Source organism: Ursus americanus, chromosome 21 (genome assembly GCF_024610735.1).
Source record: "Ursus americanus isolate L20-20 chromosome 21, mUrsAme1.1.p, whole genome shotgun sequence".
Taxonomy (NCBI): domain Eukaryota; kingdom Metazoa; phylum Chordata; class Mammalia; order Carnivora; family Ursidae; genus Ursus; species Ursus americanus.
The window spans coordinates 29571469-29596442 of NC_142147.1; the positions used below are offsets into that span (position 1 = coordinate 29571469).

The 24974-nt window shown below is 39.2% G+C and overlaps 1 protein-coding gene across 1 annotated transcript in view; it reads left to right on the forward strand.

The window, feature by feature from the left end:
* The window catches only part of CNTNAP4 (contactin associated protein family member 4), a 241010-nt gene extending 220098 nt beyond the window's left edge, over positions 1-20912 (forward strand). The window contains exons 20-24 of the mRNA XM_045796231.2: positions 1278-1411; positions 2151-2238; positions 13623-13841; positions 14155-14226; positions 18586-20912. Coding sequence (XP_045652187.2) covers positions 1278-1411; positions 2151-2238; positions 13623-13841; positions 14155-14226; positions 18586-18779 — 707 coding nt within the window. The 3' untranslated portion in view covers positions 18780-20912. The remainder of the gene's footprint in view (positions 1-1277; positions 1412-2150; positions 2239-13622; positions 13842-14154; positions 14227-18585) is intronic.
* Positions 20913-24974: the final 4062 nt, after the last annotated feature.

The window sequence follows — 24974 nt, forward strand, 5'->3', positions numbered from 1 at the left end:
TGTTTTTTGTATTCAGCTTTGTTTTTCAATACTGTACTATAAATTTAATCTAAAAGGATTATTTAAAATTAAGATAATTTTGATTATTTCACATATTCAGTGTTATTTTTTATTTATATAAAATACTTATCATATTGTATTATTGCTAGAAGCTCTTTACTATTCCATAGAATATTAGTATCAATTTTGTGGTTCATTTTGAAAGAAGATGCCTATTTGTATATAATAAACATTCCCTTCAATTAAAAGTAGAGAAATTGTGAGGGAATGTTAACAACCTAGCATTATATATAGGAAAAGGCCCCCAAAGTAATCAGTTGGTTTTAATGGTCAGCAATGAAATAGTCATGGGAAATGCTGGTACATCAGTGCAGGGCAATGGCTTGTGGATTAGGACATGTGTGTGCTACAGAAACCTCCTCACAGAAACCACTTGCTGATGTTTTTTCTCCTCCCTATATCCAGATTAAAGACAAAAATTCATAGATAAATTATATAAGCAAGGAAAATAAATTTGTTAACTTGAATATATCATTTCAACTAAAATAAATATGGCCCAAGGGCACTGAACACTAAAATAAAAATAATATTGTTTAATAAGTATATTTACCTTCACTGTCTATCTTTTGAGCTTGAAGCTTATCTATACATTATGCTATTTTCTTTGCTAAATTGGAGATACCCTGTGAAATAAATTGGCATCTTTGCAGGCAGCTAAGTGAGTAGTATTAATTCTCATGGTAAGTTTGGCTAAAAACCATTGATTTCATCCTAATTTCATTACAAAGTCTACGACTGTGACCACATGGAAATATTTTCCATCTTTAGTAAAACTCCATTTGCTTATAAAATTTCCATTAATCAGTTGCATTTCAGGAGTGGCAGGTGTATTTTTTCAAAGATGATAGATTATGGAAACACATTAATGCGATATTCCACAATAGTTTGGCATTTCATAATACATTAAGTTGTGGTTTTTTAAGTTAGAGGCTAGTATGGAGATTTGCTTATGCTTAACTGCATATTTGACTTTTAGGGGAAAAATTAAAGTTTTGCAGGAAAGACTGCTTATTGGCACCATGCTTGGTCTTGATCTTGAAAATAATGCAATTTGAATAGAAGCTGACTTCTAGGAATTACGAGGAAAGGAGACATCCAATAAGCTACTGTGAATTTTCCACCAGAAATTAATAGCTAAAAAGAGTACACTGAGTTTGTATATGTAGTTCTTAAACTACAATTTTAACAAAAAATATAACTTCTCTTCCCTACTTTAGGAAGTTTGCAGATCAGGTACAAGCTAAATAGATATCAAGAACCTGATGTCGTTAACTTTGATTTCAAAAACATGGCGGATGGGCAGCTTCACCATGTAGAGATTAACAGAGAAGAAGGAGTGGTCTTTGTAGAGGTAATATAATAAATTCAACAGAAGCAGTGGTTACAGTTATAGTTCCCCAGCATGAAGGACCGTTGGCAGAATTATGATAATGAATAGACTAAAGACATCCTTCCAGTGCTGCTCTTACATAGACTGCCAAATGTGGTCTAGTTTTTGAAAGGACAAAGATTCTGTCCAAGATATTATTAATATTTGATACCAAAAATGTCAAGCTTTCCTCATTTGTTTTACATCGTTCAGGAGGGAAAGCTGTCTATTTTATCATACATACCTCTAGTAGGGGTATTGCTACTCTCATGAAACCAATGGAATTGTTCGCTGTGCCAGCTTTTGAAGAGAAGCCCGAATGCTTGGGCCCTCTACCTAGAGGAAAATGTCTTAGCTGAATGACTCAAGTGAAAATACCAACCTAGGTAAAAGTATCAAGGTGAAAATAACTCTGTTTTGTTTTGTTTTGGTGTTTTTTTTAGCTTTACCAATTTTGGATTTCTCATACAGTGGAGAGAATTAAAATGATATAAAGGGATAGAAGGTGGGGTCCACTGGTGTCTGAGGGTAGAGTAGGAGGTTTAGAAAATATCATTCACCTTTGTAAATGGCTCTCTAAATTTGTTTTTCTAAATCTCTGGGACCAGACTAACAGTTGCCTATTTTATCTTTTTTTTTTTTTTTTGTCTTCCTTGGCTTTCTGTCTTCTTCCCAACAAAATGGCATCTGGCTATTTGCACCTCATGTAACAATTCTACAGATTGACGAGAATGCAAAGAGACAAGTCCACCTGTCATCAGGTACAGAATTCAGTGCCGTCAGGTCTCTTGTACTGGGCAGGATTTTAGGTAAGTAAAGGCACAACCTTCCCCAATAATCCTGATGCATGAAGATCAGAAGAGTCATATTCCAAATGTGCACACGCGCACACAGGCCACACACAAATTCCTCATGCCAAAAGAAATCTCCTCTTTTATTTTAAGTACAAAATGAGTGATAATCGAGGCAGAAACTGTACCTTCTCAGAGGTTTATGTAACCATGTGCAGGGACTTCCTGCTGAGCAAGCATGGTCCTTTGATAGTAATGCCACTGTAGTCTCTGCATAATGAAACATGATATTGTTCTCACACTTCAAAAATAACAAACAGTAAAGGTAGAAATAACAGACTGTGTATCAATCAGCTGCCAAATACACAGCCTGTCGTCTAATGATCAAACCAGGACTAGGCCTAAGAAGAAGGTGGGGGGAGAGCAATTGCTTTTCCTCAAGGTTTGTGAATCTGCTTTAGGTTTTGGCTTGGATCCTGTTTGCCTTGTTGAAAGGTGGTAGTGGCTCGCCGCTCTTGCTGGAGCCCAGTGTCTACTTAAATGTCTTACGATTATTATTTATATCCACCAATCACTTCTGATATTAGCACCCAAGCAGAAACATACTCTTGCCATTTTAACATCAAAATATATATACATTTTTTTATACTTGCCAATAAGGACTAAGTGGAAAGAAGGGCAGTATGTTTTTTTTTCCCCTCCCAGCTTTATGGAGATGTAATTGACAAATAAAATTGTGTATATTTGAAGTGTACAGTGTGATGATTTTATGTAAGTGTATATTGTGAGATGATTACCACTGTCAAGTTAATTAGCATCCATCACCTCACATACTTTTTTTTTTTTTTGGTGAGAATGCTTAAATACGCACAAAGCTGAATGAAAATCAGAACAAAATGAAGTAAACCCAACTTTTGTTTTTCTCTATTGTATTCTTAATCTAAGAACTTATTAGTAAGTTCTGAAGATCTAATGTACAGCATGGTTACTGTAATTAATACTGTACGATATGCCTGAAATGTGCTGAGGGCAATACGTTTTGAAAGGGTTTTCTTTTTAGTTATAAGTAAATTATAAAGAGGAGTGATATTTCACATGATCTGGTGGGGGTGGGGAACCTCTTGTGGTCTGGTGTTCATCTCCTGTTTGATATTTGACACTAACCTGGAATATTTCTCCTCGGACAGTAAATGGAATCTTTTATTTTTTGAACTCCTCAGCTATTTGTACCTTGACTAATCATTCCTTACATTCCCTGAACAGAAGCTCAGAATCCTGGGAACATTTGATTAAACCATGGGTGAATGATTAAAATATTGGCCCTTGAGAAGGTTAATAGTAAAATTTATAAATATTTATAGGTTTTCTAAGACTATGATGAGCACCAAAATTGTGTGCTCTCATTCTCCAAACAAACGGGGAATATGAATTGCATTGTCGTCTCAGAGAGTATGCTGGAGTGGACATGTGCAAAGTACTTCTTAGATATTTGGAAGCTTCCAAGTGAGTTTCATCATGTAAATTATGTAAATTCAACTATAGTAATAAAAAAAATCAAAGAAATATAACAAATCCTGATCTCAAGAGTTCCTCAGTCTAGCAGGGTCTGAGATGAGGTATCACGTAAAAATGTAAAATACAAGATAGAAAATTTTAACAGTCATGCATAATGTTAATACAATCATATTTTTGAAGAAATAAAATCTTCAAATTTAATGCCACAGTTACTGATGAAAAGACCTTTTGTGAGTGGAAATATGTTAAATATATTATAAAACAATTGGGAACCTTATCTGCATTCTATTAGGAGGATTGTATTAATCAAACAGTAGAATAATACCATTCATTATATAAATATTTGTTTCCCTTTTTGTAAATGAGTAGGGAGATTAGGAGGGAATTAAAGATGTTAATGTTTTTATGCAAGAATAGCATATTATTAAAATGCGTATCACTCATATTGAAAAATAAGATTAAAGTCCAGATTTAGCAATGAACTTTATAGTCATTCATCAACTCATTCTCCTAAAAGTATAGGTAAGAATTGATATGGTGTGTACCCAAGGTTAGGATCTTGACCAAGGACCAAGAACTAATGCTCTATTCAAGTCATTTGTAATTCAAAGGAGAATAATAATTTATGGTCAAATTTGGTGTGGTATATGAATTTACAATTAAATATATGTAGTATATTATTATATTTTAATATACTATATTAATTTATAGTAAAATAGATGCCAAAAAGGAGCTATTAATTTTCCAGAGAATTGTTCAATATTGGAGTTTCTTATTATGTTAGGCTGAGTCCTCCAAGAAGCAGTCACCAAGACAAAATTAACCATGTGAGGATTTTATTCAGGGAACATAAAAAAGAAAGTGGGGAGGGAGCTGGCCAAGAGTGGCAGAGCCATCAGATGGCCATGCAACTCTGCCTCCAAATGAAGGAGAAAAAGAGAGAGGAAAAGTTAGAAGTATCTTGGAAATCTATGCAATCTCAGAAGGGTTGGGCAGCCTTTGGGAAGCCCTTGAGTCAGCCAGCCAGCCATCAGAAGTATCTCCTCTTTCCCAAGAAAGAGCCTGCCTTAGGAATCCCTGCGTGATCAGCCACTGCTGGGAGCCACCCACAGGAAGAATGGCCTTGGCCCAAGTATAAAGATAGGTTTCAGAGCTTGGCAGTTGGGGCCCTTGGTCAATTACTGTCCTCTAGTTGGAGGTCTGCAAGCCACATTGTCATGGCCCCATGCTTACCAAATATGTTTTTCCTATTTGGAAACCCATTTTGCTTAGATTCGTTTAGCACATACTTTGTGATGTCCTGTTGTGTACACAGAGAATGCCATTCAGCAAGGTGGGCATTGCATCTGTCCTCACAGAGCTTGTGGTTAGTGGTCATAACACCTAATCGTCACACGAAATGTTCCAATGTATCCAATTGAGTATAATGTGCCCTATGACGCTTTAGGTAAAATAGTTCCAAATTACCCTCCAAATAAAAATGAGTTAAAATATTTTTATCATTTTATGATTTCTGAATATTTCTTTTAAGGGAGCAGAATAGAAACATTCATCAGTCATTTTTTTTGGAGTTGTAATTTGTCTGCCTTTTCAACCAAAGACTGAAGGATATGACCATTCACTGCCATTTTAGATGGAAACCCAGAAAGGACATATTTTCCTTCGTTCAACTTTCTCCATTACTCATTTCTTAAATTTAGAAGAACTATGGAGGTGATTTTGGATTATTGTCACTGTGAACAAACATTACTAGCGGATACTCAAAAGAAAGGTAAATCTTAGAAATAATATCAAACTGTATTATGACAACAGGGAAACAATCTCTAACTCCCTATTACATTTAACTTAAGGACTCAATAACTTTGACAATAATGATCATTAGTAGTTGGGAGCTGTGGTGGGAAGATCGAGGTTTTACCCAAGCAACTTAGTCCAGGTCTTCCTACAATCAAAAGTACATTAAATCTGCTCTTCATATTCACAATTCACTGTAAGATTAAGCTCTGAATTCTGTATCTAGATAACTTTATATGTTATCATAGTTTTCTGATTTGTTTTAGTCAAAGCTGGGTTATTATTTTCACTTACTCTGAGCAGTAGTTTTTGCATTTTAGAGGTCTTGATCAATAATGGTTATTCCTGAGGTGCCTGGGTGGCTCAGTCGGTTAAGCGTCTGCCTTCAGCTCAAGTCATGATCTCTGGGTCCTGGGATCCAGCCCTGCATTGGGCTCCCTGCTCAGCAGCAAGTCTGCTTCTCTCTCTGCCCGTCCACCCTGCTCATGTGTACAAGTGCTCTCTCTCTCTCAAATGAATAAATAAAATCTTTAAAAAAAATAGTGATTATTCCTCTCTTCTGAGGACACAGAGCCAGGAGGTAGCCCAGATCCCTGCCATGGAGATTAGGCCAGATGTAAATAATCTCTGTAGTCAGCAAGGAAAGGGCAACCAGTCTGCATGGAAGAGTTGGAGGAACAATTTCCAGTGTGTCAGGAATCCTTTATGTAAAACTCGCTTCAGTGCCTAGAGGTGAGGAGAAATCAGATGACCTAAGTCCTGACTGTGTAAATACGTTGTGAAATGACACTTAAGAAAATGGCTATTTTAAAAGCAAATTTAAAAAGAGAAGTACAGCTTAGAACAGGAGTAGTAAGCAATCTACCTATTTTTTTTCTTCGTCAGGTGGATTTTTAAATATTTTAGCAATTAAAATGTCATAGATTATCTTTGGTGCATAGAGTGGCTTCATCCTTGTGGAGGCTTTAATTGTTTCCAGAGATTTAGCGACATCATTTTGAACTGGCCATACCTAGAAACTTAAAAACACCTTTCTCCTCATCATGATACAGGAGCATAGATCAAAGTGTCACATCCCAAACCCAAAGAACACTCAGGTTGCTGAAACGTGTTATCTGATTTTAATTACAGAGCGCGTGGTGTGGTAGACGTTGGGATTTTGTCAGAGACTCATAGAATCACGAGGATGTGACAAGTTTGCTCCTTTGACAACGATATCACCCTCATTGCTTTCATTTGGCAGTGAAACATAATAAAATAGAACTCTACTTACACTTTAAAAAAATACCGAATGATCAAAGCAAAAGTCATGAATCCCAAATTATATATTTATCAGCTGCCAAATCTAGACACCTTTGTACCATGATAAAACTGGAATAATTTCTAAAATAAAAAAGAGAAGGCAATTGTTTATTTCTTTAATTACTGACATCCTTTCAAATGTACCTGCACCAGGAATAAGTAAAAAATAAAGCCATTGTCAGGGGCTTACACTATTGTGTGAGCGACTTTATTAAAGAGCAGGAATTGATGGAAGAGGAGAGAGGCCGAGGTTGGCAGGAGAGTGCATACAGGCGCTTTGGGCACAAAGCAAGGAGATGCTGGCCAAGCCAGCCTAGTGATGAGCTATGGGACTGGTCAGTGAGAAGAAGAACAGTGAAGTTTGAATTCTGCTAGTGTTATCTGTTAATTATAATTAAAGGTTAGAGCTGGTTTCTATGTCATCGTAGTACAATATGATATTATTACCTAAAAATTACCCTCCTTACTTGATAACTGCAACTAATGCTTGTTAATGATGATTGGAGTTAAAAATTTGTTTCTATGGTCTGTTTCCTTTGTAAGAATGAGTACTGGAGAACAGAGAAGAAGCAATTTTTTTCTTTCCAGTCTTCCTTTCTGAAAAGGCAGACAGTCTGAGGTTACTTCTCTGTTAAGTATGTTGTTTACATGTATGAAGTACTGATGCCAAAGTGAACGATTCCTCATGACCTCCTCTAAGAGAACTATTAACTTGAACATTATATAAGAGAACTCTCTAAGATGTAATTGATCAAAGGAACTATGCAGGTATAAAGTTGCTTTGCTAACTCATTAAGGTTTTGTTGGGTGACAGTGCCACACATGAGAAAAGAAACTCAGTGAAGACCATTACATAATCTTGAGATTGCATCAAACCTTTCACGGAAAAATGTGCTCACCTCTTGAATGATATGATTTAACCGATTGTAGAATGACTGAGAAATCACTGTTGAAAGGCTGAGTGAAGTTTACAGTACTGTATTATTTGTTTATGTCGCATCTGTAGTGGTGCAGGAACCCTGACAAGCAGCAATCCATTGGTCCCTCGCGGTGTGGGAAGAACCAGGCTGCATCAGACAGACTTGGCTCACATTCCTCTGTAATTAATAGGCTGCATACATTCATTATTACACCCAAAACTCATTATAAAATGAAGTTCTGAATTCTGTGTATGGATTGTTTTTATGTTAGAAGAGTTTTCTAGAAGCCTGAAGATATTTTTCGGTCTTTCTGTGCTGAGCAGTCGCTTTGGTATATTTAGAGGCAATGACCCATAGGGATCATTGATCTCTTCTGAGCCTGCAGAGCCAGGAAGTAGCTCACATTTCTGCAGTGGAGATTTAGGCCAGATGTAAATAAAGTGTGTGGTCAGAGGGAAGAGGGTGTCGACTCCATCTCTTAGAAGAGCTTTAGGAACAAGTGTCAATCTCAGTGATAGTTTATGTAAAACCTACTTCAAAGCCAAGGGGGTGCATAAGGTAGTTTGATTAGATTACTTAAGGGACCCTGTGATTTTGTAAATGTCTTGCGATACTTAAGACAGGTCACGTTGAAAGCAAAGGAGAAGTACAGGTCACCTGGAGATATCTAACTATAAATAGCTTCTGTATTAATCAGATTTTCAAGGTCATATCTCAGAGCGGTAGATCTGGTTGGCAAATAAATACCTGCTTCCTCATCCACGTAGTATTTGCTGACTTTTCCGGTAACTCTTGCTTATTGAATCCTGGTCGTAATTGCATATAATGATAAAGATGCCCTGCTGGGTGTTAGCCCTGCTCTTTTCCGGTAACTCTTTTCCGGTAACTCTTGCTTATTGAATCCTGGTCATAATTGCATATAATGATAAAGATGCCCTGCTGGGTGTTAGCCCTGCTCCCCCTCTGATTCATTGCACCATGTTATGGCAAGGCTTCTTATCTTTATCTTCATGGGTTAAATATGCTGAGATTTCCCCTTCTGATTACCCCCCCTCTCTTTATCCCTTTCTGATAGCTGAGAATCAGAAGGGGGAATGAAACATGAGAGACTATGGACTATGAGAAACAAACTGAGGGCTACAGAGGGGAGGGGGGTGGGGGAATGGGATAGGCCGGTGATGGGTAGTAAGGAGGGCACGTACTGCATGGTGCACTGTGTGTTATACACAACTAATGAATCATCGAGCCTTACATCGGAAACCGGGGATGTACTGTATGGTGACTAACATAATATAATAAAAAATCATTAAAAAAAAAAAAGGAAAGAAAAAAAAAGATGCTGAGATTTTTTTTAAACAAGGTCCCTCTTCCTAGGTATGGCCAACCTACTTGGTTTTGTTTTCTGAGTTTTTCTGTTTGTTTGTTAATGAGAGCCACAAGAAATTTCATGAAGCCCTCCTTGTGATTGTTCTTCCATTTACTTCATGCCCTTTCCAGAAGCAGTCCTCTTTCCAGGTATAGAAAGGCACTTCGTCTGAATTTTAATTCCTTCATGCTCTATTTTTCTTGCAGGCCTTTTGTTAAAAGGTTTCTTCTTTAACAAAGCAGAAGTTATTCCCCTTGTTGGAAAATACAGTTGTGGCTAATTTTTTAATAGGAAAGATTACCCAAAAATCTGAGTCAGTTAAGGATTTTTATAACCAGAAACATCCACATGATTCAGTCCTCTCAGGATTTGTGTCAAGCAGGAGTAGGAGTCCTTGATCTTCAATTTTTCCACCCTCCCTGTTCTAATCCTTACATGGTGTTGGCATTTTAGGAGTCAGATAATAGGAAAGATAGGTATTTTTGCTCATTGGCTTTATTAGCACAATTGTCAATGTCTAGCAAGATATTTAATGCTATGTATTTCTAAGGCCAGCTTTGCCTGTGATCCACATAGTTCATTTTGTGGATCTGTCCATTTTGTTTGGACTGAGAGGTGGCTGCAAAACCCCTGTGCTGTACCTTCCCTTCTAATTCTAATTCCCACCCGTTGACTCTTCAGAAAATAGGAGCTGTTGGTCCAGCCCAGCAGGCAGGGGGAGCCTGGAGGTTGCCAGTGAAGAAAGTGTTGGGGGATTCCTTGCCCTCTGGTTGAAGGAGAGTCAGGGGTCGGCCTAGGAGAGTCTTGGGGGGCAGCCCCTAAATTGCATAGATCCCTCCTCTCCACTTGGAAATGCTTGGCTTGCGAAGATCTCTGGACCCCACGGGGAGAGGTGAGCATTGAAAACGTCACTGTGCCCATTTCCCCTCTTTGGCAAAGAAAGGAGCAACCTGAAACTTGAGGAGTTCCTGAATTTTGCTGAGGATGACGTGAAGTTCGAGTCCTCTCCATCAGGAGGTTACGTGAGTGCTTGGCCTGCACCCTCACTGGGTGGGGCAGCTGCATTGTCTACCTTCTCTGGGCGTCGGCCACCTAAGGAAATTGGCGACTGACAAGCACCTAGCAGAGGAGGAAAACAACTCCATTCTTAGGAAGATTCAATGACTGAAAAAAAAAGAAGATTCAAAAATAAAATGGTAGAAGACACAAAGCCACCAGAATTATTCCCTATCACAGTAAGCCTCTTTAGGGAGACAGATATCATCCTGATGAAACTTAGTAAGAGCACTTGCTTTTAGCAAAGCAACTGAAAGACCTTGAGGAACTAAAAAGTATGATTGTTCTAGACCAAAAATGTCAGTAGGATAGAGTGATCTTTGTTGAAACTTGAATTCGTCACCTGGAAGATCAAGTGAATGAAGCACTTGACTCACACAAAATTAAGTCCTAAAAGATAAAAATCAGGTGAGAAAAGTAAAATAGCTTAGAGAATATGCAGAGGAGACCCTGTGTGAATAATCAGCAGACCAAGAGGATAAAAATGTTGGAGGTGAATGGGGTGCCTGGGTGGCTCAGTCAGTTAAGCATCTAACTCTTGGTTTCGGCTCAGGTCGTGATCTCAGGGTTGTGAGATCCAGCCCTGCATTGGGCTCCGCGCTCAGTGGGGAGCCTGCTTGAGGATTCTCCCCCCCAGCCCCTCCTACTCATTCTCTCATTCTCTCTCTCATTCTTTCTAAAATAAATCTTTAAAAAAATATGAAGGTGAAGCAATAATTGTGTGCACAATGTAAGAAATTTTTCAGGCTAAAGAAAAACCTGTGTCTCCAGATGAAAAGGGCCCCACCATGTTCTATGCAAAACTCCCGAAACACAGGGAATATCACAAAAATTTGAGAAAGAAGTAATAGAGCCAGAAGATGCTGGAATAATATCTACAGACTACTAAGGGAACAGGGCTTTGAAGAGTCAACCTTAAAATAGACACACAAAAATCACCTAGTCCGTCAAGATAAATTTCTATTCCAGACACACTCCATCACACTTTCTAAGTCATTTCTTCAGACCATTACCAGTCTTCAAAATTTTCATTAGTTCCTGTTTTTATGTTTATTTTCTGTCTCTGCTACTAGAATGTGAAATGCCTAATATGCAGGGAATTTATTTCCTGTATGGGTAGCTCTTAAAACAAATATTAATTGATTAACTGCCCACTTTAAATTTTAGATTTTAAAGTCTTTTACACAGTAACTTGTAATATGTAAAATGTTTTGGACTTGAAAGTGTAGTTTTTAAAATTCATCTCGGGGCACCTGGGTGGCTCAGTCAGTTAAGCCTCCAACTCTTAGTTTCGGGTCAGGTTCTGATCTCAGGGGTCATGAGATCTAGCCCCGCATCGTTGGGCTCCACGCTCAGCGGAGTCTGCTTGGATGTTCTCTCCCTTTGTCCCTTTCCCCACTAGCTTTTTCTCTCTCTCTCAAATAAACAAATCTTTTTTAAAAAATAAAATAAAATTCATCTCCTATCAGATTTGTACCAGAGAAGTGAATCTTATCTATTTACATTTTTTTGGATTCAAAAAGTAAGATTTTTAAAAAGTCTATAGAAATTATAATCAGGATTTTAATACTTGTAGAATAAATGTGAAAAACACTGTCCTGGTTATATTGCTATTAATGTATATATTTTTTGCTTTCTTATTAAAGTAAAAAAAAAGAATGCGGTCTTTCTAAACATAACTATGTTTGAATGTATATCCATTCAAGTGAGTGAATGCTCTGTGTTGGAACTAAGTTAGTTCTTGGTTTCTATGCATGGACGGAATGGCTTTTGTGTGACAGCGTAATGCTGGAGGTTGAGGGTCACCTATGGGTCCAGGGAGCCCATCTTTGTGCAGTGAGGCAGGATGGCCTGGTGGTCCGAACATGGCCTTCTGAGGGAGAGGGCCTGAGCCTGAGTGCCATATATCCATCCCCCACAGCAGGAGAGTAATGTCATCGCTCTGATTTTCATGTTGGAGGATGACATTCACGATAGTCAGCATTTACTCAGCACTTTTATCATTAGGTATAAAGCGTGAATGGAAATGGAACAAAATAGGCGTTCTTCAGAATTCTTAATAGAGCAACAGGCTCAATCAGAGCTGGGTTGTCCAGAGTCACTTCAAGACCAGCTGCTCTCAAGCCAAAAAAATAATAACAAAATAAATAAGAGGCACTGCAGAAGATATGAACAGAGGAAAGAAAACCATGTGTCAATCAGAGAGCAGTTCATAAAGAGCAGAGTCTTGCGTTTTGGAGCCTGACAGGCCCCACGCCTGCGGAATGCCCACAGCACTGCAGCCTCAGGCGGTGCGGCTCTGACCCCACATGTCCCGCCTGTACCACTGGCTTCAGACCCTCACGGCTCCTGGGAGCTGCAAACACCAACACGCAAATCCCTGAGAACCGTGCCTAGCGCATTGGAAGTACCCAATAAATACTTAATACCTATTATCCTTTCTTTTTTTAAAGAGGCCAAAGTACAAACTGTGTCTGTGTCCCTCTATATGCAGAGCAGGTGAGCGGAGTCCTGCTCTTCTCTGGTCACAGTAGGTGGATTGGATCTCTGTATTTTGATAACATTTGAACTTTAAAACTCTACAGTTAATTCCCCTTGTTTCAATTTCAGCCTCGCCAAGCATAAAATGTGAACATATTCCTCCCTGTAAAACCATAAATTAATATTCTGGCATCCAAGCCAATCTCTGTGCCACAATAGGCGCAGATAAACTAAACTCCCATTGATGTGGGGGAGGGGTTTTCCATCTAGAGGTAAGGGGACTGCACGTGTCTGTCTGAGTGACAGGCGGCAGGGAAACGGAGAAAAGGCAGTGACGTGTGAACGTTTTCACTCCTGTGCATGAGTCATTAGGGCGACTCTCCAAGCCCTTCGGGGTGTAGCCACCACCACGTGGTAATATCGTCCCCCTGCATGTTTGGATGGGGTCTTCGAGTACCAGAAAGCTTTGCACCGGACTGAATCGTCTGGTTGGGCAATAGATAAGGGAACTCCAGAAGCTCAATTTTCCCTCTAGCTTCTGTGTTTTCATGACTTAGTCTCAAAAGCTGAGCCAAATTCATTTCCAAATCAGGAAGCACTTTAATCTCTCACTCGAAGCCCTATCACAAATCATGTTAATCATCTATGTTTCAATTTACCATCTCACGAACCCTCATCAGTTCAAAACCTGGCCCGTTCTTAGGGAGGCTTCAATCATTTCCAGAGTTCACCACACATATTAAATTAGCCATCCTTAAAAACTTGCCTTCATTAACTTGGAGAGGCTCACCAGGAGTCACGGAGAGACTTATTGGATCTGACTCTTACTAAACACCAAAAAAGGGGAATTTAGTCTACTGTGTATATATGTTGTTATTGTATTATTAGACTGGGAACATTCTGTTTGTAGCCCTGCCTGTTTGCTCTTGCACGATTATTAACATTTCTGTGTTTCTTTGGGTTCACAGAACACAGTGATATAGACCAGGAGACGGCGCTGGCCGGCGCCCAGGGCTTCCTGGGCTGTCTCTCTGCCGTGCAGCTCAGCCATGTGGCCCCTCTGAAGGCCGCGCTGCAGCCCAGCCACTCGGCCCCCATCACCGTCTCGGGACACGTGACAGAGTCCAGCTGTGTGGCCCAGGCTGGTACTGATGCCACATCGAGAGAAAGAACGCACTCGTTTGCAGGTGGTTTGTGGCTCCTCCTTTACGCGGTAACAAACACTCGTCCCTTGGCAGCGTGTTCTCAAGGTGGCTTCTCAGAATTGGCTGTGTTTGTTTGCTTCCAGTTCTTTTTCCCATTTCTTCTCTAGATTCTCAATGCCTTATTCATGTGGGCCCTGCAGTCGACACTGCTGAGCTTTAAAAAATTGTCGACAGAGATCCCACATTGTCCTCCATAATTCTGCCCTGGTTTAAACTGTTTTAAGATTTTTTTCAAAATTTCTTCTTTTTGCCTGGCTATATCACCCCTCCCCCCTTTTTGAACCTTTAACTGCAGATCATTCGGGAACCAGAGATGACAGAGAACCCCTCGCTAATGCAATCAGAAGTGACTCTGCAGTGATTGGAGGTAACAGAAAGCACAAATGGGCTCTTCTTTGGTACTTCTCATTACTAGGAGTGGCGAATATTTAGCATCAGAAAAACCGTGAAGAATCCACACACATCCCCAGGGTTAGGCACTGAAGCCCGAGGTCAACGGGGGTGGTTTATTATTTATACTGGATTGCCTTTTAGAGTCTTCTTGAATTCCCGAGTTCCTTGAAGATTATCAGTATAAATAATGGATAATTTCACCAAGGCACCACACTGAAGGAATAGTTGCTAAACTGTATAAAAATGAGGTTATCATTTAGCTTGAAAGTGGCCTTCTACAATCCCTAGGGAATTTCTGAATAGACTTGAGGAAGCAGTACTATTTTTGTTGGCTTCTTGGACTTTGTTGTACTGCTTCGGCAAGAGTTTATGTAAAAAGCAGGAAAAACTTATATTTTATGTTGTGGTCATGCTCAATATAATGGATATTTCTATGTTTTAGGTGCTCACGTCAATAAATATTGCATTTTTAGTTGCATTTTTATCAAGTATTAAGCTAATGGAATAAAAGGAATTCATCATTATTTTAAATTGCAGAATTAACTCAAAAAAATTTAAAGTGTATCTTCCTGGCAATGAAACAGCATATTCTCTGAGACATAATTTATTTAAAACCAACCCCCCAAATATACCGTCTTCTTCCTGATCAGTGGTCTTAAGAAGGTTATTAATCAGATGATGGAAATGCTAAGTGGCTCACCTTTTCTCCACACTCTGCATAGGATAAGGACATAGAAAGTAAACAGTTATTTTATTACATTGCCAGGTAATGTGATTACTCTTTCACTTGGGCAGTTTATGTGAGCTTTATACCTGATGCATTTTGTTCTATTTTTTACACCTTTACTCATCCAGACATCAACTTCCTTTAAGAAGTTAGGATTTTACTGAGACAGACAATAGTACTAGTCAAATCTTTGTGAGAATATTAACATCCCATTGCTATTTCAGGTATTTTTCTTTTATCAAACTAATGGTATATCAATTAAAGATATATAAGATAGAATTCCCATTTAGTCATATAAAAAGCAAAAACCAAACAACAATAAGACCTGCCAGAAGAGTAATTAATAACTGCATGTCCAGAAGAAATACATTAATACATTATCATTAATACATTATATGGTAAAAACTCATTTAAAGCTCTAGCGTTTAATGTGCTTGACGTTTTAAACTAGGATTCCTTGTCAGACAGATTGTCAGTCTCATAACGGTGCTTCGTTTATACATTTAACTAATATAGATATGGGGAGATACAGACACAAAGGTAGATACGCGTAGAGAGTGATTGGACAGTCAAGCCGGTGTTAGAACAAAATATTTAATCTTTAGAGTATTGTTGCTTTGGGCTGAGATCATTAACAAGATTTACAGAGTAACGGAGGGAAGCGTTGATAAGTCATTCTGTGTTATTCTGGAATGGAAACAAGTTATAGGTCACCTGTGGAATCTCGCTTGGCTCAAATGCAGGGCGCAGAGAAAGACAGTGTGGAAAGTTTGCAGCCCAAGGACTGAGGGTCTAGGAATCCAGTGGTATCTGCTTTCGGTCATTGCAGAGACTGAGCGTCAGAAGCAGAGCAGCTGGGCATGGCCGTTTAAGCTTCGAAGGCCTTGTCTGGGACCACAGGCGATTTACCTGCTAAATCACAGAATATCATCCTCGGGGGTGTTTCTACATCTGGTAGTGTCGTGGTATAATTTTTAACCCGTTGTCTAGTTACTCGTAAATTGTACCCACTGTGTAACAATAATTAATCCATTTAAAATTTCTCCAAGTTGGCTAATTGCCCTATGTTCTACATTTTAGATGATCTTTCTCTTCACTTACAAACACTGAATAATGTAAGATGGGAAAATTGTTTAATAAGACATTTAAAACTGGTGACCCACATATTATAGAGGGTTTCTGACCAGGCTATGCAGATACGGATGGTGAGATTTAGACAAAGAGAAAGCTTCATAAAAACACATTCACACAGAGCCTCAGATGGCACTGTCATAGAGCACAGTGGTTGGCCATATTTTATTTAGTGTATTTTTTTTTTTGTTTTTGTTTGTATAACAGGTTAGATCAAGGTTTTCCGTGGACATGACAAATCCTGACATAATACCTTCCCCAAATTAAAGGAGATAAATCACATACATGGAACAAAATAGTTCTGGACTCCATTCATGATTAGGACTGTCTGGGTGTCCTGTCTGGGCCACTGTAATGTTGATGTTTACTTTATAATTACTGTATCCTGCTCACTATAATAGACTTCTTTTTTTATAATAATTTTTTATTATGTTATGTTAGTCACCGTACAGTACATCCCTAGTTTTTGATGTAATGTTCCATGATTCATTACTTGCGTATAACACCCAGTCCACTTCTATCAGTTTTTCACATTGAAATTGTTCAGAATATCTCTCTTGATACAAGAGGCCCATAACAAGAGGCCAGACAATAGAAGTGTTTATAGCAACTCAACTGATGAGAGGCAAAATATATAACAATTGGATATTCTGAATAAAGTTCTTACTTATTAATGACTAATAATAACAAAAATAACTGTCTCCATTAGTAAACTTTTTAGATTTCAAGTGCAGAATTGGTTGCCATATTTATATTAGATTGATGAGCAAGGAATCGCTGTCCTTCTGAGGTAAGGTTGACCCAGCCAAAAATTGGCTCAGCCGTTGGCAATATTATGATTTGCTGTATTGAATCCACCCATTAAATCATGTGCTCAGGAATCCCCTGTGACTGGTGAGAAATCACAGTTTTGGTGATAATGATTCAGTGTGTTGGCTTGGTGGACTCCATTAGAGTTAAATGCACCTAATTTAAACTGGAATGAAGAATCCTAGCTTTACAATAGGACAGGTGATCCATGTTGCTGTTTCCACTGTACCTATTTTTGTCTAAAAACAACTACATCAATTAATACCACCACTGTTTTCATCAGAAAAGTCTAAGTATTAGGAAGCTCTCAAACTCATGGTGACAGCCAGTAGTTTTCCAAATTCTATTTTTCACTTGAAAGCTTGACTTTTATCACTGGTAACATACATTGTCAGTTGTTTTTTCTTGAAGTGACGGACTTACTTCACTCATTTCAGAGAAAGTATCTGCCAAATATCCGAGTCAAAACAACCATAATTTGTCAGTCATTCTTTCAAATAAAAATGGATGTTCCATGAAGCAAAAAGTAACTGGTTGAGCTCGCAAGTCGGCTGTTCACACAAGCGCTTTTCCTGGGGACAGCTACCATACTTGGAGATACACCCAAAATACTTTTCATTTCATCGCCCAAAATGTTAAAAAGGCATAGAGCCAAGGGTCAAGATTTCATAAAATAAGGTACTTTCAGTGCTTCATCAGGGACACTCTTAAGTGAAGCTAGCTGTTTTCCTTTTTTTCTGGGGTTGCCTGGCAGTGTAAATGAAATCAGTGACCGCTATTATAGTTCGGTAGCCTTGCCTTAATTCATTCCAAGGTACCAGGAATTTTACCCAACCTTGTTTTACATTAGCAGTGGATATGTCAACACAATGGAAAAGGCATCTTAGAATTATTATGAAAATAGCTTTGACCCCGTGCACCTCCTCAAAGTGTCCTGGGACCAACAGGGACTCACAGATCGCACTTCGAAGAACTTCTGGCCCAATGTACTGCCAAGGTCGATAACCATGTATTGGCATAGTTAACAGTTGTGGTATTTAAATCTTTTATTTATAACCGGTTGTTTTAGAATATCAATATTCCTCATATAGAAATAAGCTCAATAATCTATATTATCCATATGAATATATTTCACTAGTCAGGATTATTCAGATACATATATCCTGTTCCTCCTAATGAGCAGTATGACAAACTCTTGCGAATCACCTGAATCAGTGTTTCAATATTTAAGTACAAAAACACATTTAATCATTTTACCATCTTACTACTGTCTATAATCTTAAAATAATTAAAATTTGTGTATTAATGTGCAATGATCACATGGTCTTAGAGACATGTCAGTAACATCTTGTGTTTAATGTAAATGCACTAAAAATTTTTTTTAAAAATAAATGGAAATGTACTGAATAAAGCCAGTATAATATGCGTGCAGAGAATATGGAGGCGAACCTACCAGGCTGATAGAACTCAGACACAAACTCAATATATTACGATACCACCTGATCCAAAAATACCTGAGGTTTGGATATTTTTTAATTTATAGATACCAGATGCTCAATTTATGTGGAAAATAATTTTATTATGACTTATGAAACAACGAAGTCAGCAGGGCTTCTCTTTGGACACAAATTCTGATTCGGCGTTGTTTTTCTCCTCTCTCACTAGGTTTGATAGCTGTTGTGATCTTTATCTTGCTGTGCATTGCTGCCATCGCCGTTCGCATTTATCAGCAGAAAAGGTTATACAAAAGAAATGAGGCAAAAAGGTCAGAGAATGTAGACAGTGCTGAGGCTGTTTTGAAAAGTGAGCTTAATATACAAAGTGCAGTCAACGAAAATCAGAAAGAGTACTTCTTCTGATTGGCGGCTGTGATTTAACTTGCAATTCGGACAGTCTGTTTAATAGCCAGGGGCTCTCAATGGACAAGAGAATGTTCTTACAGTGAATGTAGAGGCGATGGATTTGCAGCACTGCCATCTTGCCATATCCAGACTCGAGATGGCTCCGGGAGGCCTCATCCGGTGACGTGTTTCCCATAGCAGTGGTTCTATAGAACAAGGAGTTTGATATTGCTCTTCATTTCCAACTGTTCTGATAGGATCTAAGACCGAAGCTTGACTCACTTGATGACCACGGTTTTTGAACGTGAAAACTGTAGCCCTGGTCTCTCAACCACGTGATACATCAGTTTCGTTAGAGGTAAAAATCAAAATTGGACTGTAATGACCTTGCTTTATTTGAGAACATGCGCTGTGTTTGCTTTAGTGTCCCCACGGTGTTATTCATAGACCTGGAAATGCTTCTAAGATCCTGTTTGGCTGGTGTTTGCATCTTCAGTGGCCAAAAGTATATCAACCCTTTGCCTTTCTCTGTATTACATTCAATACAATTTATCAGTAGTCTCGAAAGATGTTTTGTTGTCATTGGTTTGATTGTATTGCTCTTTTTCTGTTTGGCTCTTCTTCATGATTTTGGACACATTAGGTTTAGTGTCAGACTTCTGCTCTGAACGTAAATCCACATGTGACAAGACTCAGAGAGTGCATTGGTTGTCAGTGTGTGATGTCCTGCCTTTTAAAGTTCTCGTCATCTGCTGTCCGTGTTCGGTGGTGACAGTAGGAAAGACGCTGGATAATGCCAATTTCCCAGAGAATGTGAAATGTTTGCAACTACTAAACTCGTTGATATAAAAACACAATTCTTAACAATGCCAAAAATTATTTTTATTTACAACTGTAATGTCTCATATGAAATGTACTTTTGAGAATACTTTCCCCGAGCCTTATGCCAGTTTTCTTTATAGGTTTGTACTTCTGTTTTTCTAAAGCTTGTCACTAAATTTTCTTTGATCTCCCTTGACTATATTCCAAGGAGCATGTTCTTTATGTATTTGAAAAAAAGAGACAATTTGAGGTGGAGAGCTCCGTTCCCCATTCTAAAATGTATCCCCCTTCAAGCATACATTTTTGCATGCACTGACCTCCAGGACAGACTTTTTGAAACAGAAGCTGCAGCCATGTCCCCTTTCACCAAGGCCAGTGGAGTGGTTAAAGGATACTCACTCTAAGGGGTGATGGCATATTCTATGATCTATGCGAAGTCTGCCATTCTGTCATTTCTCATTTATGGTGACGGGGTAATTTCTTAAAAAGTACCAAAAATCAATATAACCTACTAACTAGTACATTCGGATTAGGGTGTATATACATACCAAGAGATCAGAGAATTATCATTAACCTTATGAACCTTGTTGCAATAATGGGTTTTGAGGCCAAGCAAACAAGATGCGTGCATGCAGTTATCTTCAAATTTGTTAAGCCAATTATATAATAAAGGCACTTGGTATTTATGCTTACACGTTCCAGGTGCCTGGCAAGGAAAAATTGGGTCCCTTCGTTTGTCCACACCAGAACAATTTGGAAATACATAAATTAAGCATCTTATTTTCTTCTTCCAAAAGCTGCCTGTTTTTCCCATAGCTCTGCGTCCATTTTGCTGTTTCTGTAAATGCCTGACTAAATCTTAGGATATGAATTAACATAGTAGTTTATGAAGGACCTATGTTGCTAAATGGCATACTTTTTTTTTTTAATTGAAAGACTTGAAGGATTGAACACAGAAATGGTAGTTTTTATTTGATGCAAAGCTGAATGCAGGCATCATAACAGCCCTGAATCTGTTGCAAGTGTTCATGTGATTTAGTAGCCCATTAGCCTGGTTGGGGATGTAGACAGGTTTATGGATGGTGAAGCCTCATGGTACTGTGTGGTCCGCGCTGCTAGCAACTGCAACGTGATGGCATCAAAACGCATTGCTTCATCATATGTCATGATTTTCATGTCCTGATTTGTAATCTATTTCTTCTTTTTTTCTTAATAAAATGCATTTTTGAAGTAAAATGCAGAATATATTTTAAAAGACGTTGTATAAAAGTTTAAAATGAGGGAATTATACTGGATTTTCATTTTCTTAAAACAGTAAAAAGATGTGTAGATGTTCACCTTCTTTACTGGTGGTCTGTGTTTTTTAAGCCTTTTGGTCCATCCTGTGATTATTAGTAATTATTAACAAAAACTGCATTTGTCACACATTTTCCTTTTAAATGGATGGAAAAATGACAGAAAAAAATAGAAACACGTCTATTGATTATAACAAGCGAAGGCAGTTAAACTACATTTAAAGTTTTGCCAGAGACAATACTTTGCCAGTACTTATTTGTTGAAATGTTTTGTATATTTAAATTGAGTGATATCCTTTTACTTCTGCAGAGAGCTTGGCCAGTCGTACTATGTTGAGTCACAGGATTATATGGAAGAATATAATGCACCCTTCTATAATATAAAAAGTTTACAAAATTCCTTATCTGTGACTTCAAATGAAAACAATATATAATTAACATTCTCTTTTTGAGATGACTAACTTTCCAAATCTCATTAAATTCAGATGTACCGTATGCAAATAGAGTGAAATTAATGTGGCATTGAAGACTTGCCTCTATGAAATGGGGGTCATCTGTGGGAAATGACATCCTCATTTTGTGGAAGCCGTGCCACTGAAATGTGCCTCGTCCACTCTAGGAAATAGCTTCATTTTTTAAAAAAATCCTTTCCCACGTGTCACTCTTTGAAACACATTTAATTAATTCCTTAGACAATAAGGTAAACAAGAAAATCAACCGACAGCCAACCAAACAGAAGCCAATTATTTAAAATTGTTAACGGTAAAAAATAAAACTGTCAGTTATTTTACCAGCAAAAGTGGGTTTATTCAGGAAGAGCAGAGAAATGCAATACGGGACGGCCACCAATGGCAAAATCATAGACAAGTTGGGCGAACAAAGGGGTGGGGAGGATGCTGTGGAGTGGCTTTTCATTGGCTGAGCTGTGACTGCCTCTTATTGGCTGGGCTGTTGCGGGGTGGGCGGGAGGAGCGGGGTGGGGGAGGAGGAAAGCCCTTCTTCCTGTTGGGGTAGTAGTTTCCAGTGTAAGGTGGTCTTTTCCTATTGGATCTGCAATTGAGGAGTGGTAGGGCATCAGGGCTCCTCTGTTGGCCTCCCAGCTCCATTCTAAATGAGGTTTTCTTTTATAAATTTTCACAAAATCATCTTTCATTAGTTGGTATTGCCCTTCCTATGTATCAGAATCTTGGACCAGTGTCCATCATGCAACTGGAGAGCACTGATCTGTTATTACATAATAATATCTATTAGTGTGAACCACTCAGTTTTACCGATGAAATGTCTAGGACGCAGATAAATGAGGTGATGTCCCCAAAGGGATACAATGTGGAAATGGTGAAGCTGTGACTAGAATTTCCTTTTTACTACACGTGTTGCTGATCATGGTACTTCCAAGACCTGGAGTTTTGACCGTTATCTAGTGGTGTAGAAAATTTGAAGGATCTTGGTGTCCTCTTTGACCAGAATGACCTACAGTTCTAGATGTTTCCCATAGCCTTTAAAATGAACATAAACCTTTATCTGATAGGTTAGATTTGGTTTTCTTAAAAAAAAAAAAAGTTTATTAAGTTGATGGCCCTGGACTCCAGGAGATATAATTATAACTGGAGCACTTTTATGTAGTCTTTTTGAAATACACAATATAAGTTAGATCTGATGGATTGAGTCACCAAATATTTTCCTTGTAATAGAAGAAACAGATGACACAGACCCAACTCATATCAACCTATATTCAGTTGATTGACTTTCCGGGCCTCGTGTCAACCACATGATGAATCTACCAGAAACCTTCAGGATGTCCTGGCAGTTCTTTTATTTTTCCAAAGATTTAGGTGATGGAGAGTGATAACAGGGAAGAAAGAGAACAGAAGCCAACTGTCTGTGTGTTGGGGATGTGTGTGAGTGAGCACATGCTTGTGTACAAGAAGGAATATGAAATGAGGAGAAAGGGAATATGAAACAGTTTGCATATAATTTAGTAAAAGAGTTGGACTTTTGGTGTGGTGAGAGCTTCCCTGGGGGCTGGTTTCAAAGATTTGCAAATGAAAATAAATGGAATGGAAAACAAATCTGACCCACGATTATAATGGCTTCTCCAATGCAGTCGGGTTTTTTCCTTCTTCTTTTCCCTATTTATAACATTATATTTAAATTTTTGTTAAAAAATACAAGAATTATTGAAAAAGTGAAACCAGCATAGGAAATCTTACAAGGAAAAACAGCTCTCTGATGCCGTAGCCCCTCCTGGTCACTTTCAGCTCCTTTAGTGGCCTCTTTTGAGCGGCCTCCATTTCTTAATCACATGCCATAGCCGACTGGGTTCCCTGGGAGGCAAACTCCGAGACAGTGGTTATCATGAAGGACATTTATCGGGAGTACTGTCTGGAACAACATCTGTGGGGGGCAGAGGGGGACGAGGCAGGATGGGGCTGATGGAGAAGCTGGGCTGCAGGGCAGTCATCACAAGGGCGCAGCCAACCCTGCTGATAGGGCCCCTTAAAGATGTCCTGTGTGGGAGTGAGGGGGCTGGGCATTCACACTCTTGTATCAACCAGGCTTTGGATGCTGACTGCCTGGCGAAGTAGGCATGAACTGGGACACACAGCTGTCTTCAGCAGCTCCTAAAGAAGGAGGACAAAAACTGCTCAGCATCCGGGGAATACAAATCATTCAGTCCTGCAACAGGGATCTGGTTGGCCCGGCTCAACATCCCTGAGGGTTCACCCCTACGCTGCTCAGATCCACTGTCGTGTAAGTTCTGGGACCAGCTCCTTGAGGACACTGGTGAGCCTCACTTCCTGGGAAATGTACATGAGGGATGGAACAGACCACAGACCCTGCCCCTGTAGGTGGGCTCTTGGCTGCAACTGGTACTCATTCTCTCCCTCCTCTGCTGCCCACGCAGGACTCCCATAGCTCCGGCTGACAGCCCTGCAGAGTCTGAACCCTTGTCTCCTATGACCTCTCAGGCTATAGCTGCTGCTCTTTTGCATTTACCATTAGAATTGGTCAAAGGACTATCTACATCCCGAACATATTCCTCCTTGTCCCCAAAGTGTGACAGTGGCTGTCTTATCAATGGTCAGGGACAATTACCCTGACGTAGCCACCCGCAAAACACTGCATCAGCTAAAGATGCACGTTACAGCAAGGCTGTATGGCAGTGAGCACATTTCTGTGAGATTTGCTGGTCCTTCTGTATCATACCTTCTGAAGGTCTCTGTAGATCCTTAAAAGGTGGTGTTGGTTGATTCCTTACAGGCAATAAAGACAACTCATCTCTGAAATAAGTAATAATTCCAATCAAAAGTAATCTCTGGTCCTTTCAGGATCGAAAAGATCTGATAGTCAACTTGCCAGAAAATTGGCATTTCTGTAGGGGGAACCATTCTGGGGAATGGACACTGGTCTCTGTGGCTGAGCATTTGAATGTTCGGGAGTGATAGTTGTATCAGTCCTGATGAGTAGGAGCTCATGCTGCTTGGTGATGCATAGCTCCCATTCCTGCCTCCACAACTACTCTGTTTATGCAGCCATTGACCTAGCACTTCCTTCAGTGACCGGTGATTGAGGTTGGTTGATACTAACTGGCTAGATCATTCTATCTGCTTGGCTGTCCCGTGATTGTTTCATGGTGGCATATGCTTTCTGGTGGGCAAAGATCTTTACATTTCATGCCCACCCCATAGGTACAGATGGATATCTGCTTCTGTTTTAGACCTTCTTATCTCTGATCTTCCAAATCCCCTAGAACCCTGACAACTGGCCAAATTACTGCACATAAGTCCATACATATTATAACCTTGAGCCATTTCTTTCGCACAAACTGGATGACCATGGCACCATCCAAAAGTTCTGCTCCTTTGGAGGGTTTCTCCTCCCCACCATCTTTCTGTGGCCTTATGACTGGGACTCTAGTGGTGTTACCTTCCATTTCACCTTGTGCGCATGTTCTCCATCAAGCCATCTGTGCACCAAATTCATACTTTACCCTTCTCCGGCAACTGGTAATGAGGGATCATTCATGCAACTCTAAGAGTAAGCTGCAGGAGCTGTGCTGGGGCAGAGTAGCGGATAACTTAAGGATCTGGGCTGG